The 24,106-nt window shown below is 39.5% G+C and overlaps 1 protein-coding gene across 11 annotated transcripts in view; it reads right to left on the bottom strand.

The window, feature by feature from the left end:
* COBLL1 (cordon-bleu WH2 repeat protein like 1) overlaps positions 1–22,160 on the bottom strand; it is a 159,775-nt gene extending 137,615 nt beyond the window's left edge. For 10 of the 11 annotated variants that reach the window (XM_036318552.1, XM_036318546.1, XM_036318548.1 and 7 more), the window contains exons 1-2: positions 21,768–22,160; positions 20,991–21,105 (exon numbers count right to left, since the gene is read on the bottom strand). In XM_036318552.1, coding sequence (XP_036174445.1) covers positions 20,991–21,105; positions 21,768–21,777 — 125 coding nt within the window. In that variant the 5' untranslated portion in view covers positions 21,778–22,160. Of the gene's footprint in view, positions 1–20,355; positions 20,472–20,990; positions 21,106–21,767 lie in introns of those variants that run through there. The other variant, XM_036318555.1, reaches the window with a different exon arrangement.
* Between the last annotated feature and the right edge of the window lie 1,946 nt (positions 22,161–24,106).

Below are 24,106 nucleotides of genomic sequence, written 5' to 3'. Positions count from 1 at the left end.
ACAAATGCCTGAGAGCAGCCAGGAGACAAAAAAACAAAAACAAAAACAAAAAAACCCACAACACTGACCATTATGACCCCACCAGATCATTAAAATGCTCTATAGAGACACTGCAAGTAACAATTTTGGATTGATAGAAAAGCAGAAAAATCAATGGAGCTGAATGGGAAGCCCACTAACAAAATAATCCTATATAATAAGAGAGGAATATGCTAATTAGCCATTACACCCTGAGGCATAACAACCAAGAGCATCACGACCAGATCACGGATCAGCAGGAGGGTGGGCCAGTGAGGTACAAGTGGGCTACAGGAGCTGGCAGGGCAGCAAGCTATGAGGGGGGTGTGGGGGAGGCAGGGAATGGAGGAGGGCAGGGAGGACCCACAGGAAAGCGGGGCAGCAGGCGGAGAGCTACAGGAGGGCGGCAGTGACCTACTGGTGCACGGATTTGTGCACAGGGCTACTAGTTATATAATGAAGGAGGCATTTCAAAACTTCAGGAAAAGATTAATTGTTCAATAATGTGAGGCAATTATGTTTTTAAAAAATTGAGATCCTATCTCATACTACAAAAGAACCAACTTCAGTTTGTTTCTGTCAAATATTGAATCTATCATAAATTTAAGATAGGGAATATTTCAAAGACCTAAAATGTACTTGCATTTTAAAGCAATACAAAGGAAAACACATGAAACTGTCCCTAAAATAACATGAAACTAAAATTCTAAAAAATGACAAACCTGGGGAAATATTTAGAACATGAGGCATAAAATCCTAGGTTTTACATATTAAGAGCAAAGTACATATTAAGAGTATTTTACAAAATCAATAAGATAAAGATGAATATAGAAACATAAAGAGCATGAAGTGAATTTTTAAGTGAAGAGAGAATGAAAACTAAACATTTTAAGAGTTTTCTCAAACATCATGAATAATTTAAAAAATATAAACTTAAAGTAATCATTATCATTTTCCCTTATCAACTAAAAAAACCATCAGGGTTTGACAATGTAGAAAGTGGTTGTTTTTTTTTAAAATCAAACTGAAAACTGAAAAATGCAATGAAGGTTCAGCAAGGTCAGGCAATGTGCCAAAGCGTCAAACACAAAGTGAATGTTAAGTAGAGAAGGAAACAATTGTTTAGAAACTTGATATGTTTCTCCGGTTTATTATCCAGAGGCCAGGTTTTCGCTGAGTCTCATTAAAAGTGCATCCTTGAAGACAAAAAAAAACAAAAAAAAACAAAACACAAAAACCAAAAAGATAAAATAAAATAAAAATAGAGTACATCCTTGACTTTAAAAAATGGAAGATTTTTAATTGTTTTTGTTTAGTTATTTCAGAGGGGGCTGGGTGGGGACAAAGAACAGCTTGCTTTGCCTCGATTTATTTTTTTAACTTCATAAAACTCTTTCTCTATTCAGAGCAGTTTAATGCAAAGAACAAGATGTGTTATTTTACTGTCAGGAAACTCAATGATGCTTGCCCAATCTTTAAAACTGCCACTTCTCTGAAATCACAAAATAGCAATTTGTGATGTGTTCGTACCATTCAAATAACAGCTAGTCAATGACAACACTTGCATTTTTCAGAAAAACACACCAGTTTGAAATGTGAACACACTATAGTGGGCTACCTTCTTCATGACTGGACCTTCTTTATCCATGACCTTGATAAATTGGTTCTCACCAATTTTCAATAGTCTATAACTTAGGTGTGATACCTTAATGAGAAAAAAATAATGCAGCTGTTTGCCTTATAACCAAAGTAATATTTGCCTTCCTTTCAGAAATGGCCCTGACAATTTTTAACTGGGTGAGTATCCATGTGGAAATGAATCTGGCATGACATGAAGGTGGTACCAACAAGCTCCATGAGAAAGAGCACCTTCCTGCAGGTGTCCCCTCACGCTCCATCCCCAAGAGAAGTTGTGCTGTCAAGAAATCTAACCTCATCAAGGACTCAGAAAGGAAATACATACCTGCTCAACCAAAACACTTTCAAGACGTGCATTATCAATAAGGATTTGTAAGTGGTTCTCATCTTACATAGTATTTTTAATGTAAAGGGACTATTTAAAGTTTACAGAGGTGGAAAGTAGGAGACCACGTAATGAAAGGTCCTCAGTCTGCATTCTGCTACTACAGTTTCCTGAAAGTGGGATGAACCCGAGCTGTGGATAGGGAAGGTATAAAATAAAAATCCAGTCTTCGTATACATGAGGGGGCTGTCCCATAGTCTCAAAGACAAGGTCTTTTCATTAGGAACCACTGCCACCAGGAAAGTCAGTGGAAGAACATGTTTGGTTAGTTGGTTATTTTCTTCCCTAGAGAAAAAGGTATAAAGGTTGACAATATACACATTGTGTGCTCATTATCTCCACATCTTACCAGGTAGAGCCTTTCTAATGATTGTAAAAGGCTAGGCAACCTGCTTACAGTAAACCACATTCTATGAACTAATGAGTTATCAAACAGTACTTAGATTTGGGAAACAATGATCCTTAACCAAATGTCAACTACTAATTTACTAAATAGAAACAGAGAGTGGGTGTTTTAAACCCATCTTGTGAATTTTTCATATGGCTTATGTTAAAAAAAAAACAAAAAACAAAAAACAAAACTTTAATAAATTAGCTACAGACATTTAATGGTGAAATTAAAATCACAGTCAATGAGTTTTATTACTTCATCAATATGTCATGGTTTTACATATAAATACTTCCAATTAATCCTAGCCATGAGCCTATGAATGGGTATCTTTATTTTCAGGGAGGTGGGGTTGGGGGACAGAAATAAACAGATGTACACAACTTAAATAATTTGTCCAAATTTTCTAACTGTTCAATGGCTGAGCCAAAATTCAACACTCAGTCTCCCTGAAATGACAAGCCTATGTCCCAGTGTGTCTTAATTGTCACTTCTCATAGATAGGTCACAAGTTTAAGATAATAAAGGTGACTGCTAGAGCCTGGTCACATGAAGAATAACCACCACTGTTTCCCAATGTCAAACTGGCAGCTCTGCCCTGTGCCTGTGGAGCTGGGGTCCTGGGAGCCCTGGGCACCAAAGGAAGAAGTCAGGGCCAACCACCTCTTGCTGCCATAGCAATGACTCTCAAACCTCCTGGGCGGTTGGATATTCCCTGTAGGAATTTTCCCTTTGGCAACTCACCAGGCCTTGCAATCCACTGCCCCAGTGAGGGCAGCATTCTCCAGTCTTGCCATAAATACTCTCAGGCTGAGAAAGACAGTTTTGATACTTTGTTCTGGCTAAGAAAAGCCATCGCTAACAACTTCCCATAGTCCAATGAGAAGAACTAATCCCAGGGAAAAGTCTGACAGGGATAAGGAGAGAGCATATGTACACTTACACATTCTATAGTCTTATAAACATTCTGAAAAGGTACATTAAAACATCCAAGGAACCAGACATAATGTTAACCAAGACAAGAAAAAAAGTATTTGAAACTGCATAGTAATTGGCATTTCAGAGATTTGGACTGTCCTTATTTTAAAACAGAGAGAGTATTGTTTATACTGCCTTGGATGTTGTTCAAAGATATGTATTTTTAATAAGATTGAATCATGTTTTCATTCCAGCCAGAGTGATTTTATTCCATGAATATAATTTCCGTGTACTGTATGGTAATATTTTCAATACAATTAGTTGCCAGTGTCCAGCCCAGTACCCGACCCATAAGTTATCTTTCAATAAGTATCTATTGAATGAAAAAAAAAAAAAAGGAAAATCAATGAACCGTTGATTCTTTCAGGAAGATTTCTTGTTCTTCTTGTTATTACAATGGGTTTTCTATTAAGTAACTTCAAACCCAACCTTCCCAACTAATCCATATTTAAAACTCCTCCTTCTCAAATCCAGACCTGTCCACAAGCCCAGTTTCTCCACCCCTCAACAGATCATAGATGCCCGGTTCTCCTACTCTCCTTGATGACAGCAAAGATTAATAATCACAAATCCCGTGGGTCCAGGCCTTCCCATTGCTTCCGGGAGGAGACCAAGCCTGGCCTGGGGACCACACAGGCTGCAGTTGAAGAAAGGTATACTTCCAAACCAGCAGGTAATTACACACACCAGCACCTAACTTCTCAGCTCGTTCCAACAGCTGATTACTATTTCCCCCTAAGAAAGTCCTTTTCTTTGGCATGCCTCTTGCTGATGCCAAGTCATGGAGCCATCCCACACAGATTTCTCTGAAACTGGTAATGGCTTTCACAGTTTCTGGCTGTAACGAACCCTGGAGCTGGTTTCCTCACGCCTGCAGACGTTGCAGTCTTTCAATTCTGGAATCACATTCACCTAAACTTAAAACTCACACTCTATTATGGTTAATGTTTTTATTGGAAACAGTCCAAATGTTTAACAACCAAGTGACAAGTAAAAAAAAAAAAAATACAAATACACATATGGTTTGTTATACAACTATTTCATAAAACATTTTTAAATAAGTTTTAAATAGCTGAAATAGCCTATAATGTAATCCTGGAGAAAGGGATCATAAAAATAGCATACTTAGTTAAAAATCTAAATGCTTATTTAAACATCCAAAGGGATATATTCAATCCACGCATTACCTAAACCAGGGGTCCTCAAACTTTTTAAACAGGGGGCCAGTTCACTGTCCCTCAGACCGTTGGAGGGCCGGACTATAGTTTAAAAAAACCTATGAACAAATTCATATGCACACTGCACATATCTTATTTTGAAGTAAAAAAACAAAATGGGAACAAATACAATATTTGTATTTGCAGGTGGCCCGCGGGCCGTAGTTTGAGGACCCCTGAAAACTATACCTGAAAGCATATTGGTTTTAGAACTGTTCAGATAAATGAATTTGGGAAAATGTTACTTTCCATATGTCCATTTTGGAGGTCCAAAATGCATATTAGCATATTAAAATCCCTGAGAAGACCTTAAAAGAAGAAAAGAGCTTAATTTTTGTTTAACCCAGACTTTCCCCAAAATTATTTAACCATGGAAGTTGTTTTTACAGAAAATATGTTACTTTGTATCTTATTCAGAACACAATTTAGTAAATGGTAAAATGCAAATCATGTCAACAATTGTTATCCCCAGGTAGCCTAGAAAATGATTATTTCTCTTTATAATTCCTATTGCTTTTAAATATTTTCTGATAGGCATATCAATTTTGTAATTAGAAAAATTTAAATAGAAACAGCAAAAATAATGTTTAGTACTATTTAATGTCTCTCATATTATTTACTATTATACTGGCTTTGCTACACCTGTCAGATCTGGGAGGGTGGGGAGAGAGGTGAGCAGGATGCAAAGTGGTCAATGCAAATAGATTTCAAAAGACATCTGGGTCCTATTCTCAGATCTGTCACTGCTTGGCCACGTGACCCTGGACAAGTTATGCTCTAAGCCGCCGTTTCCTCTTCTGAACAATCTGGATAACCACTACACCTACTTAACAGAGTGGTTGTTCACTATTAAATGCGGTAGCTTGTGTCACACATTTAACACAGTACCTGGTGAACAGTCAGTATTCAATAAATGCTCACTGGTTGTATGACCAGTCACACAAGCCACCACCCATTGCTCTTAAATTACTGTGACCCAGATCCTTTTAATTAGGGGAAATTTTATGCATTTTCAAATATTCATTCAACCTCTGAAGCAATTAAGGCTCATATCATTTTACATACTATCTGGTAAAACACCTTATTTAAAAGTAAATTTACTGAAAACACCCCAAAGCTTAAAAAAATATATATTTTACAAGGGCATTGTCTGTATACAGGTGTATCATTCTGAGACATTTTTCATTATACTATTAAGAAAAAGTAGATCTTGCCCTAGCTGGTTTGGCTCAGTAGGTAGAGCATCGGCCTGTAGACTGAAGGGACCCAGGTTCGATTCCAGCCAAGGGCATATGCCTGGGTTGCAAGCTAGATTCCCAGTGGCGGGTGTGCAGGAGGCAACCAATCAATGATTCTCTCTCATCACTGATGTTTTTATCCTTCTCGCCCTCTCCCTTCCTCTCTGAAATCAATATATATCTATATATATAAAAGCCAAGTGACTGGAACAACAGAACGACCAGAACAACCAGTTGCTATGATGCACACTGCACCAGCCAACCAGACCAATTGGGGCACCCATCGGCCCCGCCCAACCTCCCATGGCCCCTCCCCCTGGCTGCCCCTGCCCCTGATCGGTCCCCTCCATCCTGATCGGGGGTGGGGCTGGCCAGCCAACCGCCCATGGCCCCTCCCCATCCCCACCAGCCTGGCCTGATCGGCCCCCATCAGGGTGGGCCAGCCAGACCCCACCCGTGCATGAGTTTGTGCACGGGGCCTCTAATTTATTTATATATATATAAAGTAGATCTTAATTATGTTAAGATAGTTTGAATTAGTCTTTCTATTTTCACATCAAAACATACAGCGCAAGAATATGGACAATATTCCTATATTACAAAAAACTGAATCCAGGAAAACATAAGTAAATAAAATTATTTAACTGTATCGCTCTAATAAAGGCTTTTAGTTATGGTTGGATACAATTAATTTTCAGACAATGCCATCATGCTGCCACCAGACAAAGAGTTACAGTTTTACACAACCTAAGACAAATGCTGCCCACTCGCCTCCCCTGAATGATGGAGTCAGGAGTTACAGTTTCCTCTTTCCTTATCAATAACAAAAATTAGGGCTCCAGCAATTTTGGCTCAATGGGTAGATAGAGTGTGGGCCCTGGTCAGGTTGCATGAAGGAGGCAATCAATTGATGTGTCTCTCTCACATCAATGTTTCTCTTCCTTTGTTTCTCCCCCTCCCTTCCACTCTCTAAAATATTCTCGAGTGATGATTAACAACAACAACAAAAATACAGAAATTAGTTTCTAGATCACCACTTAATTCTACAGCATTTATGGTAAAATACAATTACCTCAATTTCTTATTTATGGGAGGTGGAAGATCAGATTTATTTTTAATCCTCACCCAAGGATATGTTTTTACTGATGTTAGAGAGAGAGGAAAGGAGAAATACGCCCCCAACTGGGAATCAAACCCAAAACCTAGGTATGTGTCCTGACCGGGAATCAAACCCACAACCCACAACCTTTTGGTGTAGGAGCCACCCAGCCGGGGCAGAAGATCTGATTTTAATCTATATGTTTTTTTTAAAAGTTCTCTTCAATATATAATAGCCTAAGATAAGAATAGTGTCTCAAATTCCCATTCCTTCTTTTGAATAATGATGTTCTTGCGTATGACATTACAATTGAAAAATTTCAATGAATATCAGTCCTAACAAAGTCAAAGAAATACAGTTAGAGTTACTCTCATTGTACATGGAAGAAAGGCAAAATGTTAAAAGATAAGGCAATTCCCACAAAGGTGAAGTGAGGAAACAGTCAGAATTACAATCACCTTGGTAGCATATTCCCAATCTCAGAGGGGGGCATTTTTCTCCTCTAAAAAGAAATGTGATTTTCATGAAGATTAGCACCCATTTTGTATTCAGCGTTCCAAGAACAACTTCTCTGCACCTGGCACGGGGACTTTCACAAGGGACTAATGAGGGAAACCAACCCCACCTTCCACTTCCGAGGAGAGAAATGAGAACAGGGCCTGTTCCCTCACTCCTTGGTTTCCAATTAATATAACAATGATGCCAGCATTACAAAAGGCTGTTTTCTAACAAAGTAGATAATATTTAAAATTTAACCAACATAAACTGAATGCCTGGTATGTGCTGGTGTTACTTCCACACCTTCATTCTGTATAATCATCATCTTCCACCACAGAGGAAACGCAGAGGGAAAGAAAGTGCCTAAGCCAGTGAAGGGCAGAGCAGGTTTTCTGTCTCCAAATCCATTCTGCACCAGCTGCCTGATGAGTGCTGTTCTGACTTCTGGCTGGACCAGTTTTATTTGAAACCAAAGCCAATGCTGCTAAATGCCCGAGAGCCAAGGGCATTGGTTCACCTAAGGTGGACAGCAGAGTTAAATGGAGAGGGTTGGGCTGGCTTAGAGTGCTTGCTGGAATGCTCTGTCACCTGCCCATACATTAAATGCCCCTCTTTGTTTGTTTTTCTGATGAATTCTAGCTTAGAATTTTGGGACAATGTAAAAATCCTAACTTGTTGCCAAAAACATTCTTAGGAAAAAAACAAACAAAAAAAAAACAATGTTTACTAGTATCATATTTACAATTTTGTACCCATTATGAAGTGTAACTTCCCCCAAAAAATTGGAGAGAAGGAACACACATACTGATTTTTTTAAAATGCTTATTGGACAATTAAATCTCTTCCATTAACGTTACTTCTAAATTCTCAATCTTTCCTTTCATGAACTTGGAAAAAATACCCTTTATTATTTGGTCTTATTTTTCAGCCATTATGTTCACATCAAAATGCTAATTTCTGCCGAACCGGCTTGGCTCAGTGGATAGAGCGTCAGCCTGCGGACTCAGGGGTCCCAGGTTCGATTCCGGTCAAGGGCATGTACTTTGGTTGCAGGCACACCCCCACTGGGGGGCGTGCAGGAGGCAGCTGATCGATGTTTCTCTCTCATTGATGTTTCTGGCTCTCTATCCCTCTCCCTTCTTCTCTGTAAAAAAAGTCAATAAAATATATTTTAAAAAAAAATGCTAATTTCTTATACCAATGGAAGGATCAAAATGAAAGACTCTTTATAATTTAGATTTTAGGGTGTTGACACAAATGAGAATTCTTATGCACAAGTTAATGAATAATCAACTTCATTCTCAAAGCTTATAACGCATTCTATATATGTTACTCTGCTGTCATTATTAAAATAGGAATATTTAGGCTGTAAGTAGTAATATAGGACTTATGTCCTGTTAAATAATTCTGCCCATGATGGGGAAATACTTTGTTTTCTCTAAGTTTTAGATGAAAATGACATTAATCAGAACTTTCAGTTGCACTACTAATGAAATGCAAATTTCTTTTACAAAAAGCACTGCAGGGAATAATGCTAAAAGAGAATCTCAGCTAAAGAATGAAATTTTGTAATAGAGTGCTGAGATATTTACTACAACCCTTTAAATGGTGCATTTGGTGGTGGCTTACAAATTAATTGTGTAATGGCTGCAAAAATAAATGTTAAATACTCAGTTCAATACTATGCATAACTGAGCTTCAACCACTCCAGTGGACAAGTATTTTGTAGGTCTCCATCCTCAACACTGACTCTTGCTCAGGTTCACATAAATTCAAATACCTATCCAATAACTGATCATTGCGTATCTAGGTATGTGCAACAAATTAAATTAAACCCACCAGTATACACAGAAGTAGTCAAGAATATAGCCCCTGCTTTTTAGGGGTTCACCATCTAGTTAATTTAATTAAACATACCAAGAAAGATCATAAGCAGAGTAGATTGTAAACTGCATAAAAAGTGCCAAAATGACCACTTAGCAAGAGCAAAGGTGGGGAAGGGGAAACATATGAATCCAAGAATCCATCAATTGGGGGCTGGTTTTATAAATCATGGTTTATCCCTGCTAAGAAAATGCACAGATAAGGGAAAAATAAAGCCCTTTATGTAATGAAAGGGAATAATTATCAAGTTATATTGTTAAGGAAAACTGCAAAGTACAAAGCAGAACTAACTGTGTATAAAAGAGGAAAAAGCAATACACATATAACAGTCATTTGCTCCTGAGTTTAAGGAGATGCACTGTTCAATATGCCAGCCAAGAGCCATCTAAAGACTCTTCATCACAGAGATATGGCTAGTGTGGCTAAGAATTTAAATTTAAATTTTATGTAATGAATTTGAATTTCAAATATGACTCAGTGTAAATATTTTGTTAAAGACAACTTCCTTGTTCTGTAGAACTTAAATCACGTTAACCACTGCATCATTTAGATTGAATTTTTTAGTGTAGGGCCTAGAAAATTGTAAATTGCATTTGCGGTTCACATTATATCACCATTGGACAGCATGGGTATAAAGAAACCTCCCAGAATTTGTAAGAACTGGTAACACCAATTGTCTCTGAGGAGAAAACCTGGGTAACAGGAACGAAGGGGCTGGGGGAGAGCTCTCACTATTTGGTCATTTTCCTCTTTTGAATTTGGTGCCACTTCTATGTAAAAATGAGGAATCAATGATGTGGCCTATAAACACCACTGTAAAGAATTATTTTTAGCATAATTATCAATTTAGTTTTGGATGGAATCCCTCCCCCAAAAAGCAAGTTGGTACTTTTGAAAAGGTTAAACATGGTCTTTGGCAGAAAATGATTTCTAATAACCTAAGATCACAGAAGTATTTCACAAACTAAAGGTACCATAGTTACCAAGTGAACATAAGACATTAAAGCCTTCAAACCTCAAACTGCCAGTTTAGTGCCAACACAGCCTAGCATTTAGCACCACTGCCTTTCCCCCCATCAGAGACGGTTCTGTTTTTCATTTTCCATTCATTGAATATATTTTGCCCATTTTCTTGTTCCTTTTTTCATCTAAATCCTCAAGTAAAAATTTGATTATCTCTACATTTCCATTTAGCACAGCATATTACTTGGCTAACCAAAGAGGGAAAAATGCCAAGAAAATTCTACCCTTCACAATTTATGAAATTTTTTTCCCCCCATGAAGCAGCAGTGTAAAAACATACATGGATCACAAAAGGTTCAATGAAAGGGAGTAAATGAGAGTTATATACCCAACTGAGATACACCTACTGTATTTATATACAAAACAAAATAATTAGTTTATGTACAGTTGGGTATAATATACCCAACTTTTTAAGTCAAAGCATCTAGCTGTCCTCTGTCAATAGGTACACTAGGTAGGAACAAACGATGGGAAGGAACCATTCCCATAATCTGGAAAGGCATTTACATAAAATTTAAATGACCCTTTGACACTTTGTGTAGGAGTTTGCTGCCAACTAATAACTGCATCATGAAAACCTGAGAGTAATGGGAACTGCTTCAGACCACAAAATACAGATGCATCCTTAAGACAGTGACTCTGTCTCTCTTCACTCTATTAAAGCCGTGCTACTTGGCCATAGACATAAAAGAAAAGAGAAACAAAGGATTGCTCTTCTCTCTGACACTTTGTAAATAACTTGCATCCACTTTAGCACAGAGGGGAAGATATATTCAATGGCTCCTATAATTATCTTGACTACTGTTGACTTAAGTCAACTAAGGCATATCCATCAGACCTTAGTGGCATGGTGGTAGCCATTTTCAGATTTAGCAACTCAATTTCCTGATTTTCCAGCACATCTGAACTGATACACAACTGTTAGCAGCTGGCTCCTGTCACACAACTCCCCTTGGGTTCAACTAATACTTCCTTACTTCCATTTCTCCAGAAATAATAGCATGTGTTGCAGGTTAGAGAGATGAAAATTCTCAACAACTGGTGATAAATGTCCCACTTAGGTTTGACTATCTTAATTCTACTTTTGTACGTATATAACTTGGTATAAGTATAGAAGCTGTAATGTTAGGCTATAAAGTGAAAACTAAATATTTATTTATTTTTACCGAATTTATTGGCATGCATTGGTTAATAAAATTATATACATTTCAGGAGAACAATTCTATAATACATCACCCGTGGATAGGATTGTGTGTTCACCACCCCAAGTCAAGTCTTCTTCCATCACCATTTAACTGCCTTTACCCTCTTCTACCTCCCCGTATCAATCCTTTCCCTCTGGTAATCACCATACTGTTGTCTATGTCTGCCAAGTTTTGCTTCTTCTTCTTCTTCTTTTTTTTTTTTTTTTTGCTTAATCCCTCCTTTTCTTCACCTTTCTCACCCAGTCCCCCTACCCTCTGATAACTGTCAGTCTGTTCTCTGTATCTATGAGTCTGTTTTATTCTGTTTGTCAGTTGACTTTGTTTATTAGATTCCACATATAAGTGAAATCATATGGTACTTGTCTTTCTTTGACTGGTTTATTTCACTTAGCATAATGGTCTCCAGGTCCATCCATGCACTTTTAGTTTTTGCCCATTGAGTATGATGTTGGCTGTGGATTTGTCATATATGGCTTTTATTACATTCAGGGATATTCCCTCTATTCCCACTTTGCTGAGAGTTTTTATCAAAAATAGTGCTGGATTTTATCAAATGCTTTTTCTATATCTTTTGATATGATCATGTGTTTTTTATCTTTCATTTTGTTTATGTGGTGTATAATATTTATTGATTTGCAGATATTGTACCAACCTTACATCCCCAGAATAAATCCCACTTGATTACGGTGTATGATCTTTTTTATAGTGCTGGATCCAGTTTGCTAATCTTTTGCTGAGGATTTTAGCATCTATATTCATCAAGGATATTGGCCTATAATTTTCTTTCTTTTTAATGTCTTTATCTGGTTTTGAAATTAGGATAATGCTGGCCTTATAAAATGAGCTTGGGAGCCTTCCCCCCTCTTGAATTTTTTTGGAATAGTTTGAGAAGGATAGATGTTAGTTTGAAACAGTATATTTAATTTTAATAAATATAGAAAATCAGAATCATTGATTTTAAGCACAACCATATTTTCAACCCAAACTACTATAACTCAGGATCTTTTTCAACCTCATTTCAGAGGTTTACTTCTAAACCTCTTTGATTATTTTCAAAAATCAAGTCCTACAAGTTTTGGCATTTTCACTCTTAATTCTGCCCAAGGTAATTTTCTACAAGTATGAGGCAATTACAAAGAAAAATTTGTCCTATTAACACATATTTCTCATACTTTTTCTTTTTTTACTAATTGTTTATATAATTTCTAAAGCTCTGATTTCAATGGAGCAGGTGCTCCCAATAGGACAGGAACAAGAATTAAAAAAATTCAAACAAGGGATTCAGAGATAATTCTTTTCCCTGTTCACCTAGCATGTCCTCATCTCACACCACAAACCTGAAAGCCTTAATGGGGCTACATTATTATTATTATTATTATTTTCTAGAGAGCAGGCAGTTAAGAAACTGACCCGATTCTGTGGTGTGCTGTGCTTTCTTCACAATAAAATTCCTGAAGCCTGCCTCTGAGTTATATCCCTGAGCTATATAGCATGAAAAGACACAGATGTAGTCAGGATATTGCCCATTACATGTATGTGTTGGAAACTCAAATACCTTATGTATTGCCTATGAAACCTGAAAATTCTGACCTTTGTAAATATTTATAAATATTTAAAATGTGTTAAAAGTTTCAAATAGTAATAAGTTATTAGAGTTCTGAGTTGAACTGGTACTATTTTTCTTGCCTTTGCCTTCTTTGGTGTCTTAATATTGATCTATGACTATCCCAATGAAAGAACTTTCTTTGTCAAACCACTCTACAATTCAATTCTATATCTACTGATAAAGTCAATAAATAATTTTAACTTATTTAAATTTATAAACAATATTGTGAACTTAAGCTATATGATAATAAACCCAAGTTCACCCTAGCATTTTCTAAAAACTAGTTGGTCTTTGAGAGCCTTTTCCAAGGAATTCATTCCTCAGCTATGAAGTTTGTATGCAAAGCTGAAGATATTTGGCCCTTTATAAATAGTCATGGGAAACTTCTTTCTCCCATACTTTGAGTTTGTTTTTACTATAACAGATGGGGGGGAAAATTAGCAAAGCAAAGTCATAAAAAAAAAGTCTTGCAACAACTATCATACTAATGTTAGAACACTAAAAGCTTAAAGATAAAGATATATCTTTAACAATAACAAAAACGCTTGCTGAAAATTATAAAGACCATTGCCTTAATACATAAAATAAGTATGAACTCAAAATTTAGATAGAACGCCTTCTATCTTTGGTTTAGCTCCTAAGCACATCTGTTTCTAAACATCTTAACCACATATCATTCATTTTTCATGAAAGTATCTCCAGCACAGAAGTTTAGATATTCTCTTTACAATATATTCCAATGTCTTATACATGTTAAAATTCCACAATGCTTGCCAAGGAGCCAAGCCTAAATTTTCAATTGAAAAAAACAACACACCACACAACATGTATCAATTACTAATCATAATTCTACAAAATCTCTTACTATAAGATATATATTGCTTTACACAAACAGACTTTAAATCATTTTGTTCCAATTTATTTTTAATTTCAATATTTAGAGGTCTCCCCAGTAAATAAATTTTAAATTAAATAATCACTATTTCATTTGCCAATTTCATTAGTTAGACCTGGGAGTCAATAAACTTTTTCTGTATACGGGCAGAAGACAAAATATTTTTAGCTTTGCAGGCCATATAATCTTTGTATAGACTACTCAATTATAATGTAAAAGCTGGCATACACAATATGCAAATAAGCAGGTATAGCTGAATGCCAATAAAACTATTCACAGAACAGTTAGAGGATTAAAGATTAATATCCAAAATGTATAAGTAATTATGAAACTCAAAAAATAAAAAAGCAAATAACAGATTAATAGGCAAAGGACTTAAATAAATAAACATTACTCAAAAGAAGATATTTGAATAGACAAAAGCATGAAATGATGCTCAACATCACTAATCATTTGGGAAATGCAAATCAAAACTACATTCACACTCACTAGGATGGCCACTATAAAAAAAACAACAACAGATAATGATGAGGGTTGGAGAGGATGTAGAAAAACTGAAACCCTTGTGACTGTTGTTGGGATTATAAAAATGGTACAGCTACATGGAAACAGTATGTTGGGCCTCAAAAAATTAAAAATGGAATGAGCAGATGATCCAGGAATCCTATTTCTGGATATATACCCAAAATAATTAAAAGCAAGTTCTCAAAGAGATATTTGTACATCCATGTCCCTAAAAGCATTATTCACAATAGCCAAAATATGGAAGCAACCCAAGTGCCCAATGACAGATGAATGGATAAGCAAAAATGTGATATATACATACAATGGGATACTATTATTCAGCCTTAACAAGGAAGGAAATTTTGATATATGATACAATATGGATGCATCTTGAGGACATTATGCTAAGTGTAATAAGCCAGTCACAAAAAAAAAAAAAAAAGACAAAATCTGTTTGATTCCATTTATATGAGGTACCTAACGTGGTCAAAATCATAGAAACAGAAAGTTAGAATGATGATTTCCAGGGTTTGGGGAAGAGGAAAATGGGAGTTTTGTTTAATAGATAGAGAGTTTTAGTGTTACAAGATGAAAAGAGTCCAGGAGATAAATGGTGGTGATGATTTCACAATAATATGACTGTACTTAATACCACTGTACTGTAGATTTTAAAATGGTTAAAAGATAGTAAATTTTATGTAATATGTATTTTACCACATTTAAAAAAATTTTTTGAAGAAAAGAAAAAAATACATATAGAAGACCCATTTTGACACAATTTGCTGGGCTATAGTTTGCTGACCAGCAACTTCGGCTATTATATTCTAAATATAGTGTTTTAAAGTTAGCATCTAAGTACCATTTCCATACGTACATTATGTTCCTTTTTTTCCCCTGCATTTACAGATAATTTTACTACAGCCCTTAATATCAGAAATCAATCTACCAGTACTTAGAAAAACATGTTTTACATAAAATAAGGGCTAAAAGTTATGAATAATTAATTAAACAAAAGCAGTAGTCTCAGTAACATGAAGCTTGTCATTTATTATTATATAAATAAACCTGGCATTTCAATAATAAAGTAAGGTCATAATGTTATTCAATTACCCTCTAACACATTCAGAGGAAATTCGACTTTAAAGAAAAAGTCTAGAATTGCCTTAATAAACATTTTCACTTTTCTTATTTGGCAATCAAAAATCCTACTTTTGAAATTACACTGCAAATGACTTTAATAGTTGTCTAGTGGCAATAATATGTACAGATTGTCATATGACAAAAGAAGACTGTTAGTTTACTGAGTTAAATTAAATCATTCCCAAGCACATGAAAATTTTAAACATGATTCTGAAGACATAAGCCAAATATTTAAGTTCTTTTTAAATGCTGAGCACTGGGTTTCTTTTGCATTAGAATTTTTAGGTTTTTAAATAATAAAATATAAACATGATTTAAAAAAATTAAGACAAGGCATTCATAAAACCACTTTAAGTTAAAATATTCTTAAAAATATATTTTTATTGATTTTATTTATTTTTGTTAACCGTCACCTGAAGATATTTTACCATTGTTTTTGTTTGCTTATTTTTTGTTTTTTTTTGTTCGTTTGTTTGTTTTTTTAGGGAGAGTGGAAGAAAGAGGGAAAGACAAAGAGAAACATCGATGTGAGAGAAACATTTTGATTGGTTGCCTCCTGCAGGCCAGGGAGGAGCCTGCAACCAAGGTAAGTGCCCTTGACCAGAATGGAACCCAGGACCCTTTGGTCCACAAACCTACTCTCTATGCACTGAGCCAAACAGGCTAGGGCTTTTTTTATTTATTTTGGAGAGGAAGAGAGCGATAGAAACAATAATGATAAGAGAGGATCATTGATGGGCTGCCTCCTACTGAGGATCAAGCCAGAAACCTGAGCATGTGCCCTGACCAGGAATTGAATCATCACCTGCTGGTTCATAGGTTGTTGCTCAACCACTAAGCCACACTGGCCAGGCAATACAAATATTCTTTAGCCATTCAGTATAATCCATGGTAGCAAAAATACTGGGTGACAACAGGCCTAGTGATGAAGAGCATACACTTGGGGATCAAACCTTGTTTCTATTACTCTCTCATCCCTTAGATCAGGGGAGGGCAAACTTTTTGACTCGAGGGACACAATGGGTTCTTAAACTGGACCAGAGGGCCGGAACAAAAGCATGGATGGAGTGTTTGTGTGAACTAATATAAATTCAAAGTAAACATCATTACATAAAAGGGTACGGTCTTTTTTTTTTTAGTTTTATTCATTTCAAACGGGCCGGATCCGGCCCGTGGGCCATAGTTTGCCCACGGCTGCCTTAGAGTATCTTAAGCAATTTGAGCCTCAGTTTCTACAATTGAAACACAGAGTTAATAAACTTCCTCAAAACAGAGTAGCAAAATTTTTTAAAACAATAATACTATAAAGCACCTAAATGCATGTTTAATTTTAAAAGGCAAAATAAAGCTGAAATTTGTGATCTTGAGTTCCTAATAAATGATTACCAGCAGTCTCCATTCCCTTTTATAGCTTTATCTCCATCACTCCTGTTGATATCTAATTAACCAAAGATCCTCAGATGTGGTTGCATATTAGAATCACCTGAGCAGTATTTAAAAAGTCTCCATGCCCTTGTCCCAGGTCAGCTAAAATCAGGATAGGATTGTGAGAGTATGGGTATCAGTAATAAGGTCCCCAGGGATTTCTCATGTTGAAACCTCAGCTAAGGCATTCAACTTCTAAGTAGTCAATAAATGTTAGCTACCAAGAACTCAGATTACATAATCAGTGAATTTTTAGAACCAGTAATATCTATACTAATAATAGAGGAATATGCAAATTGGTCAGGACACCCTCACGCAACAATGGAACAGCAGGTTGCGTGGGGCGATCAGGCCGGCAGGGGGCGCAGTGAGGGGCAACCAAATGATCAAACAGCAGGCTGCGTGGGGCAACCAGGCCATAAGGGGGGGGACAGTAAGGGGTGACCAGGCCAGCAAAAAGGGGTAGTGAGGGGCAACCAGGCCAGTGGGGGGTGGGGCAGCTGGGAGTGCCAGGCAGGTGGGAGCCCAGTGAGGGGCAATCAGGCAGGCAGCATTGCTGGATTGTGAGAGGGATGTCCAACTGCCGGTTTAGGCCCTATCTCCAGGATCGGGCCAAACTGGCAGTTAGACATCCCTCGAGGAGTCCCGGATTGGAGAGGGTGCAGGCTGGGCTGAGGGGACCCCCCCATGCATGAATTTAGTGCACGGGGCCTCTAGTATCCACATAAAAGCTAAAGAAAGCAGCTGCTGCTAGATCACTCCTTAATGTCTACATCCACCACCTTCAATTAACTCCCTAGGTCCAAAGCTAAAAAGTTATAAAGTAGTATGTACACTTTTTTCCCCACTGACCATTCTTGAAAATTTGTTTCAGAATCAAAACATTAAGGTCCTTTGCCCTGGCTGGTGGTGCTCAATAGTTAAAGTGTCAGTCTGTGCAACTGTGCACTGGAGGGTCTCAGGTTCAATTTCTGGTCAAGGGCACTTACCTTGATTGCAGGTCCAATCCCTGCCCTTGGTCCAGCCTCCTGGGAGGCAACCAATTGGTATGTCCCAGTCATATAGATTGTTTTTCTCTCTCTCTCCTCTCTCTTTATCCCTCTCCCCACTCCATTCCACTCTCTCTAAAATCAATGGAAAAAATATCCTCACTTCTCGGGTATTAAAAAACAAAAAGAAACATTAAGGTTCTTCAAAGCAAGATCAACTACATGTTGACATTTAAATTTCAAAGAGGTTTATTTTATTTTATCTTATTTTATTTTTAAGCCTATCTACATGGACAAGTAAAAAACACAAGCACTAGTAGCTCTAAAGCTAAGGTACCCAAGATGACTCTTTGAAATTTAAATGTATAATATTGTGTTTAGAAAAAGATTAACAGCAATTAATGCAATGAACTAGGCAACTAGTCCTGTTTTTCTTGGTATTGCCACTAATTTGCTAGGAGACTTCTGCAAAGTTACTCAGTGTCTCTGGGCTTCAGATTGTCATTTATAAAATACAGAGTTGCATTAAATTTATTTAAAATGACCCGTTACAACAATGTAAGGCATGGAAAATTACAGAGAAATTCTATAGAGCAGTAATATACAAGATTAAGGATTAAACTAGCACTAGCCCTTGTAGGCTATTAGAGCAATGAGTCATGATTTAAGTAGTTTTATAGCAAGGAATTTACTTCTCAAACCTAATGATTTATTATAACATATTAACTGAGCTTGCTCCCTGCCACTTCCAAAATACCTATACCTAGGATATTATTTTACACAGTTAAAACCTTTTAAATGTCTTGGGTTTTTAAGAAAACAACAAAAGCAATACTGAATGCTGAATGTTCAATAAATACCATGTAACAGGCACTTGGGATATGCCAAGGTACAAGATAGATAAGTAAAAGAAGACAAAGTAGAGAAGTCTTTTTTTGTTAATACTTTTCAGATACTGATAACTTTTCTTGATAGAATAATGTAAGGTAAAATGATATAGTGGGGTGCTTTTAGATATATTGAAGCATTATTCCAGATGTCGCTCTTTAAATTAGGAGAGGAGAGGGCAAAATTCCTTGAAAGTATTTTCTTCATATTTGAGAAATTAGATAAAAGTTTTATGTATTCTTCTAAACAAAGAACTTATTAATTAAACCTTTAAATTCTCAAAAGTAAAATCTTAAGTATCTTAACTATAGCCATGCTTATCACTAGAAAATTCTTACCATTCCTTCATCTCAGAGCCATCCGATCTCATCTATTTTACTCAAAAGTATTAATTGATTTCTGAACAGCCATTAGTATATTTTGTGTAAGTGCATATGCTGGGTTCTTTTTTAAGTACTTTAACCTATCCATTTTCAAATCCACCAATTTAATTATATCTTATTTTATGGTTCCTTACTACATCTCAGTATTCCTGGAATATGTGTTACCTTTAATTTATATAACTCTGCAGCTCCACTGAGAGGCTCATGCTATGATTATTAATATCTTTCTATCAATGTATTGCTTTACCCATAGATCCTAATGTGAGAATATGTGGAAGAATATATGATAATATCTAAACAACGGAGAAAAAAATGGTGAAAGAATAGAAATGGAAGTCAACAGTAGTACGGCTACTTCCAAAGAGAAGATACGTCTTTGGAACAAAATGAAAGAATTAATTCATGCACTACGTAAGCATTATGCTAAATATCTTTTCTATTAGTCATGTTGCTTTGAGACTTTCCCATGTTTCCTCTAGACAACTGCCAATGCTCGCATGGTCTCTGATGAATAAACATGCTGTGACTTGCTGCTACGGAAACGTCTGTCATGCCCCAGGGAAAAAATGACTTCTCTGCTCTTAAATCAGGAAAATTGCACACTCTCATTCACAGGTTACAAAGTCGATCTTTCCTTTCATGTTTCTTTCCTGGGATGTTTCTATTCTTTTTAGGGCATTTCTGCGTTCAACGTATCAGAAAAGAAAAAAAAAATTCTGAGTCGGGGCGACACTTGTAGGAAAAAGTGACACCGCACCGGCGGGGTGTCCCACTTCAGAAGCTCGAGGAGCACCCGCGGTAAGCCTTCGCTGCTTACCAAGACGAAGGTTTTTTTCAGGCTCCCCCCCAATCTCTTGCGGAACTACCTGTTCTCAATACTGTTTACCCAAACGCTTAGCAAGGTGATATTAGCATATCTGGCAGGAAGGCATGCTTCATTTAATATTAACTCACCATGTGACAGCCCCTTCACCTCCAATCTCTCCTCAAACACGTGAGGATAGAAGAAAAGTATGGTTGTTTGCAGTCTGACTCCGCGCTAGGCTTTGGCACCAGTAATTGGTCACAGGCACACACACCCCCAATCAGAGGCGCGCACCCCGCCCGGTCCCGGAACTGTCAAGCGGGCTGACAGCTGGCACACCATCCGGGGGCCCTCCAGCCGCTCGCAGAGAGCCCCCTCCTTAGTCACCTTGGCATTGCTCACCTGCCTGGGCCTCACCTCTGGTCCAAGGAAACTTTTTCCTCCTTCCCAGGAAGGAGCTCAGTTACAGGTATCGCCCGCCGCCCTCCCAGAGCCCCAACAAGGGGCCCTTTGTTACCATGTCTGCTCCCGGACTCCTCGCCCCGTCCCTGGCATCCCGCTGCTCTTCGGCAGCCCCGAGCAGCCCCGGGAGGAAAGCCATGACAAACTAGCAGGGCCCCCACCCCGGGCGGCCTCCGAGGAGGCCGGAGGAAGCAGCCTCCCCGGCCGCGTGCGCGTTGGCCGGAGTCAGGCCGCCGGCCGAGCAGCGAGGCGCCGGCCAGGTGAACGCGCGGAGCCCCTCTGCCCTCGCCCTCCCCCGAGCGGCGGCGCGGCACCCGCTTACCCGGCGGCGGCGGGCGCTGTCGGCACCGCCGGGGCGTCCTGCGCGCTCGGGGCTCGGCCGTCCATCACCCTGCGGACCGCTGCGCGGGCTCCGGCTCCCAGGCGGCGCGTCACGGCTGGAGGGGGAGAGGCCCGCGGTCAGGGCGGGACGCGCGCCTTCCCAGGCCCGAGGGAGGCTGGCGGCGCGTCAGGACCGCCCGAGCCGCCCCTGCCCGGCCCGCCCGCCTCCGAGGGGAGTGCGCTTCCACCTGCGGGCCCGGCTCCCCGCCCGCGGGCGCCCGGAGCCGCGGCGGCGGGAGGAGGTGCTGCAGCCCCCGCCCCTGGGTGGACTAGGGAGCCATTTGGCGCCTCTCGGGGAGGGAGAGCAGCCCGAGGCTGGAAGGAGGAGGAGCGGGGCAAGGGGCAAGGCGCGCGGGCTCGCCGCCACGCCTGCAGCGCACCCCCGGGCGGACAGACTCAGCGCCCGGCACGGAGAGAAGTTGGGAGGGCGCTTTTCTCCTTCCCACCCGGGGCTCCTCCTCTCTGTTCCGAAGGAGACCGCGGCTCGCCTGGTTCTCTCCCGCGGCTCCCGGCCCCGCTCTCCCTTCCCCTGGGCCGGGCGCTGGCAGTTCGGGGCTCCGGCCAGGACTCGAAGGCGGAGAGAGCCGCAGCTTCCCGAGGCTCAGCTCGCGCGGGCCGGGCCGGGCCGGGCCGGGGCAGCGCCTCCCCCAGCCCCGCGGGCGGGTGGCCCGGCGCTCGCTGGGCGCCGCGGAGCCGCTCCCCAAACCGGCTCACTCACCCTGCCCCATGTCCCTGCCCGGAGCCCGGGAGCGCGCCGCCACCTCCGCCGGACGGCCACCCAGAAGTGGCGGCGAGGCTCCCAGGCATCGGAGCGAGAGAGGCAGCGAGCCGGAGCGAGAAACGGGGCGGGGATGGACCGGGACAGAGTTGGAACTTCCTTCTCCCGGGGCTCTGGGGGCTTTGGGGTCCAGCTGGGAAAGGCGAGTGGAAAGGAAGCTCCCAAGCGAGGTGTTCCCATTCCCACCGCTAGGGCGTCGCCTGGGAAAACTCGGCGCGCCCTGGGCGGACAGGTAGGGCGGCAGGGACCGGACCTGCCCGGGGAGGACCCCAGGGGAGGATCCCGGCGACTGCGGAGATTCGTAAACACACAGCACAGGGCCTGCAGCTGGCCCTCCCCGAGGTCTGATCGTCCACGTCCAGGGTGTTATTTTTGTTGTTTTTCGACCTGACCTCTAAGATTGCTATCCTGTTGAAAGCATACCTGTGACACTGTGACCTATCTAATGGTGGCAGGATTAAGCTTGCCCTATCTTCAGGGGCTTCTTTCTTTCTTACTTTCTTTTCGCCTGTAACTGCTGTGGCGTGGGGACGGGACAATAATATGTCTGAGGACAATCTATAAATTAATCAAATGATAGATCTTGTTCACCTCTTGGAAATGCGGAATAAAGGGGCCACAGACGCGGCCGCGCGCTTGTTTGTAGGGTTTAGTTCCCACGCGAATGCTCTTTAGATGACTCTTTACACCTGACAAACAGGTACATTCGCATATCTTTATATGATCGTAAGTGTCCATTGTTGCATTGTGCAAGCCATTTTTGATGGGTCCGAAAACTTGCTTTCAAAAAAATAACGTGAAATTAACTAAGGAATTAACTTTAAACTACAGTTTAAAAATAAACATTTAAACAAATTGCTGTAGAGAGGTTAGGTGAAAGAGTAGCCTATAAGAGGCCTCTAATGTGGTATTAGCATCAAGTAACAAATCTGTGTTAGCCATTTAACCCCGGGATAACATTTGGTAGGTGGGAAAAATTAAATTAATATTTAGAATCAGTGCTGGACTAAATGCTCCTTTAGTTATTCATTATTGTGGCAACAAAAAAAAAAATGGCTGAAACTAAGTAACATATTAAATACCAAGTAATATGCATTTGTCTATTATAGTCAGTCAGTAATTATTCCTTCCTATGCAGAATATATTCCTTTCAGTGTATCTTTACATAAAATGTGGTTTGTTTAGATTACAATATTAGAACCATAGGGGGAAAAAAGTTGTGTTTTAATATTTTACCTAATATTGATCAAATCAGTTCATTTCAATGTACGTGGCTTTTAGTCTTCCAAACCAACTCAGGTTAAACAATTTCATGAATCATTTATGACTCTAAATGACTAGTTGCTTGCACAGAAAATAATGCAAACATTGAGTAACAGTGAAACTACTTAAAGTCTGTAACTTTCAATCACAAGATCAAGATTAAACTTTAATTGGTTTCAACCTTGATTTATGACATGCTAGTAGTATTGTTGACTGTATTAATTTAATCTGAAACATAATACACTTTCCTAACATTTCATACTACTGAAGGCATTTTCAGTGCTCTCCAATTTTTTCTGTCCTCTTTCTGGGTTTATGGATAGGGGAGGTTTACACTCCTCACCCCAGTGAAATTAGCTTTAGCAGTGTAACTTGTTTTCGTAGATAATGTGAGCAGACGTGAAATGTTTCGTGGAATCACGAAGGTGGAATCACTTAAGGGTCAGTGCTTGACGCTATGCTCTTTTCCCTGGCTGCAGCAATCATGGAAGTGCACCTTAAGAAGGAGGCGGCAAAGAACTGAAGGATCCCGGAATGCTAAATTATTACCCTGCGCAACTGCCCAGGAGAGTCCCGGGACCTACAACAGAATCTGCATAAGCAAGAAATAAACTGGTGTTGGGTTAAGCCGCTAAAATACTGGAGTGACCGCGCCCGGCTAGCTCAGTCGGTAGAGCATGAGACTCTTAAAATACTGGAGTGGCTGTTGCCCATCATTGCGTAGCCTACCTCATGTACACAGTATTCCCCCCTTATGTGAGGTTGTGCTTTGTGGTTCCAGTTTCACATGGCCAATGACAACCAGAAAATGTTAAATGGACAAATTCTAGACATAAACAACAAGCTTTAAATTAACTGTATTATGAATGGTGTGATGAAATCTCCAGAATCCAGCTCCATCCCACTCAGATATGAATCATCTCCTTGGCCAGTGTCTCCAGGCTGTATAAGCTCCCCATCCTGTGGTCATGCTGTAGCCATCTCAGTCAGAGTATGGCAGTGGTTGTGTTCAAGTA

Source organism: Myotis myotis, unplaced genomic scaffold (genome assembly GCF_014108235.1).
Source record: "Myotis myotis isolate mMyoMyo1 unplaced genomic scaffold, mMyoMyo1.p scaffold_m19_p_8, whole genome shotgun sequence".
Lineage (NCBI taxonomy): Eukaryota > Metazoa > Chordata > Mammalia > Chiroptera > Vespertilionidae > Myotis > Myotis myotis.
This window is presented reverse-complemented; position numbering and strand designations above follow the sequence as displayed.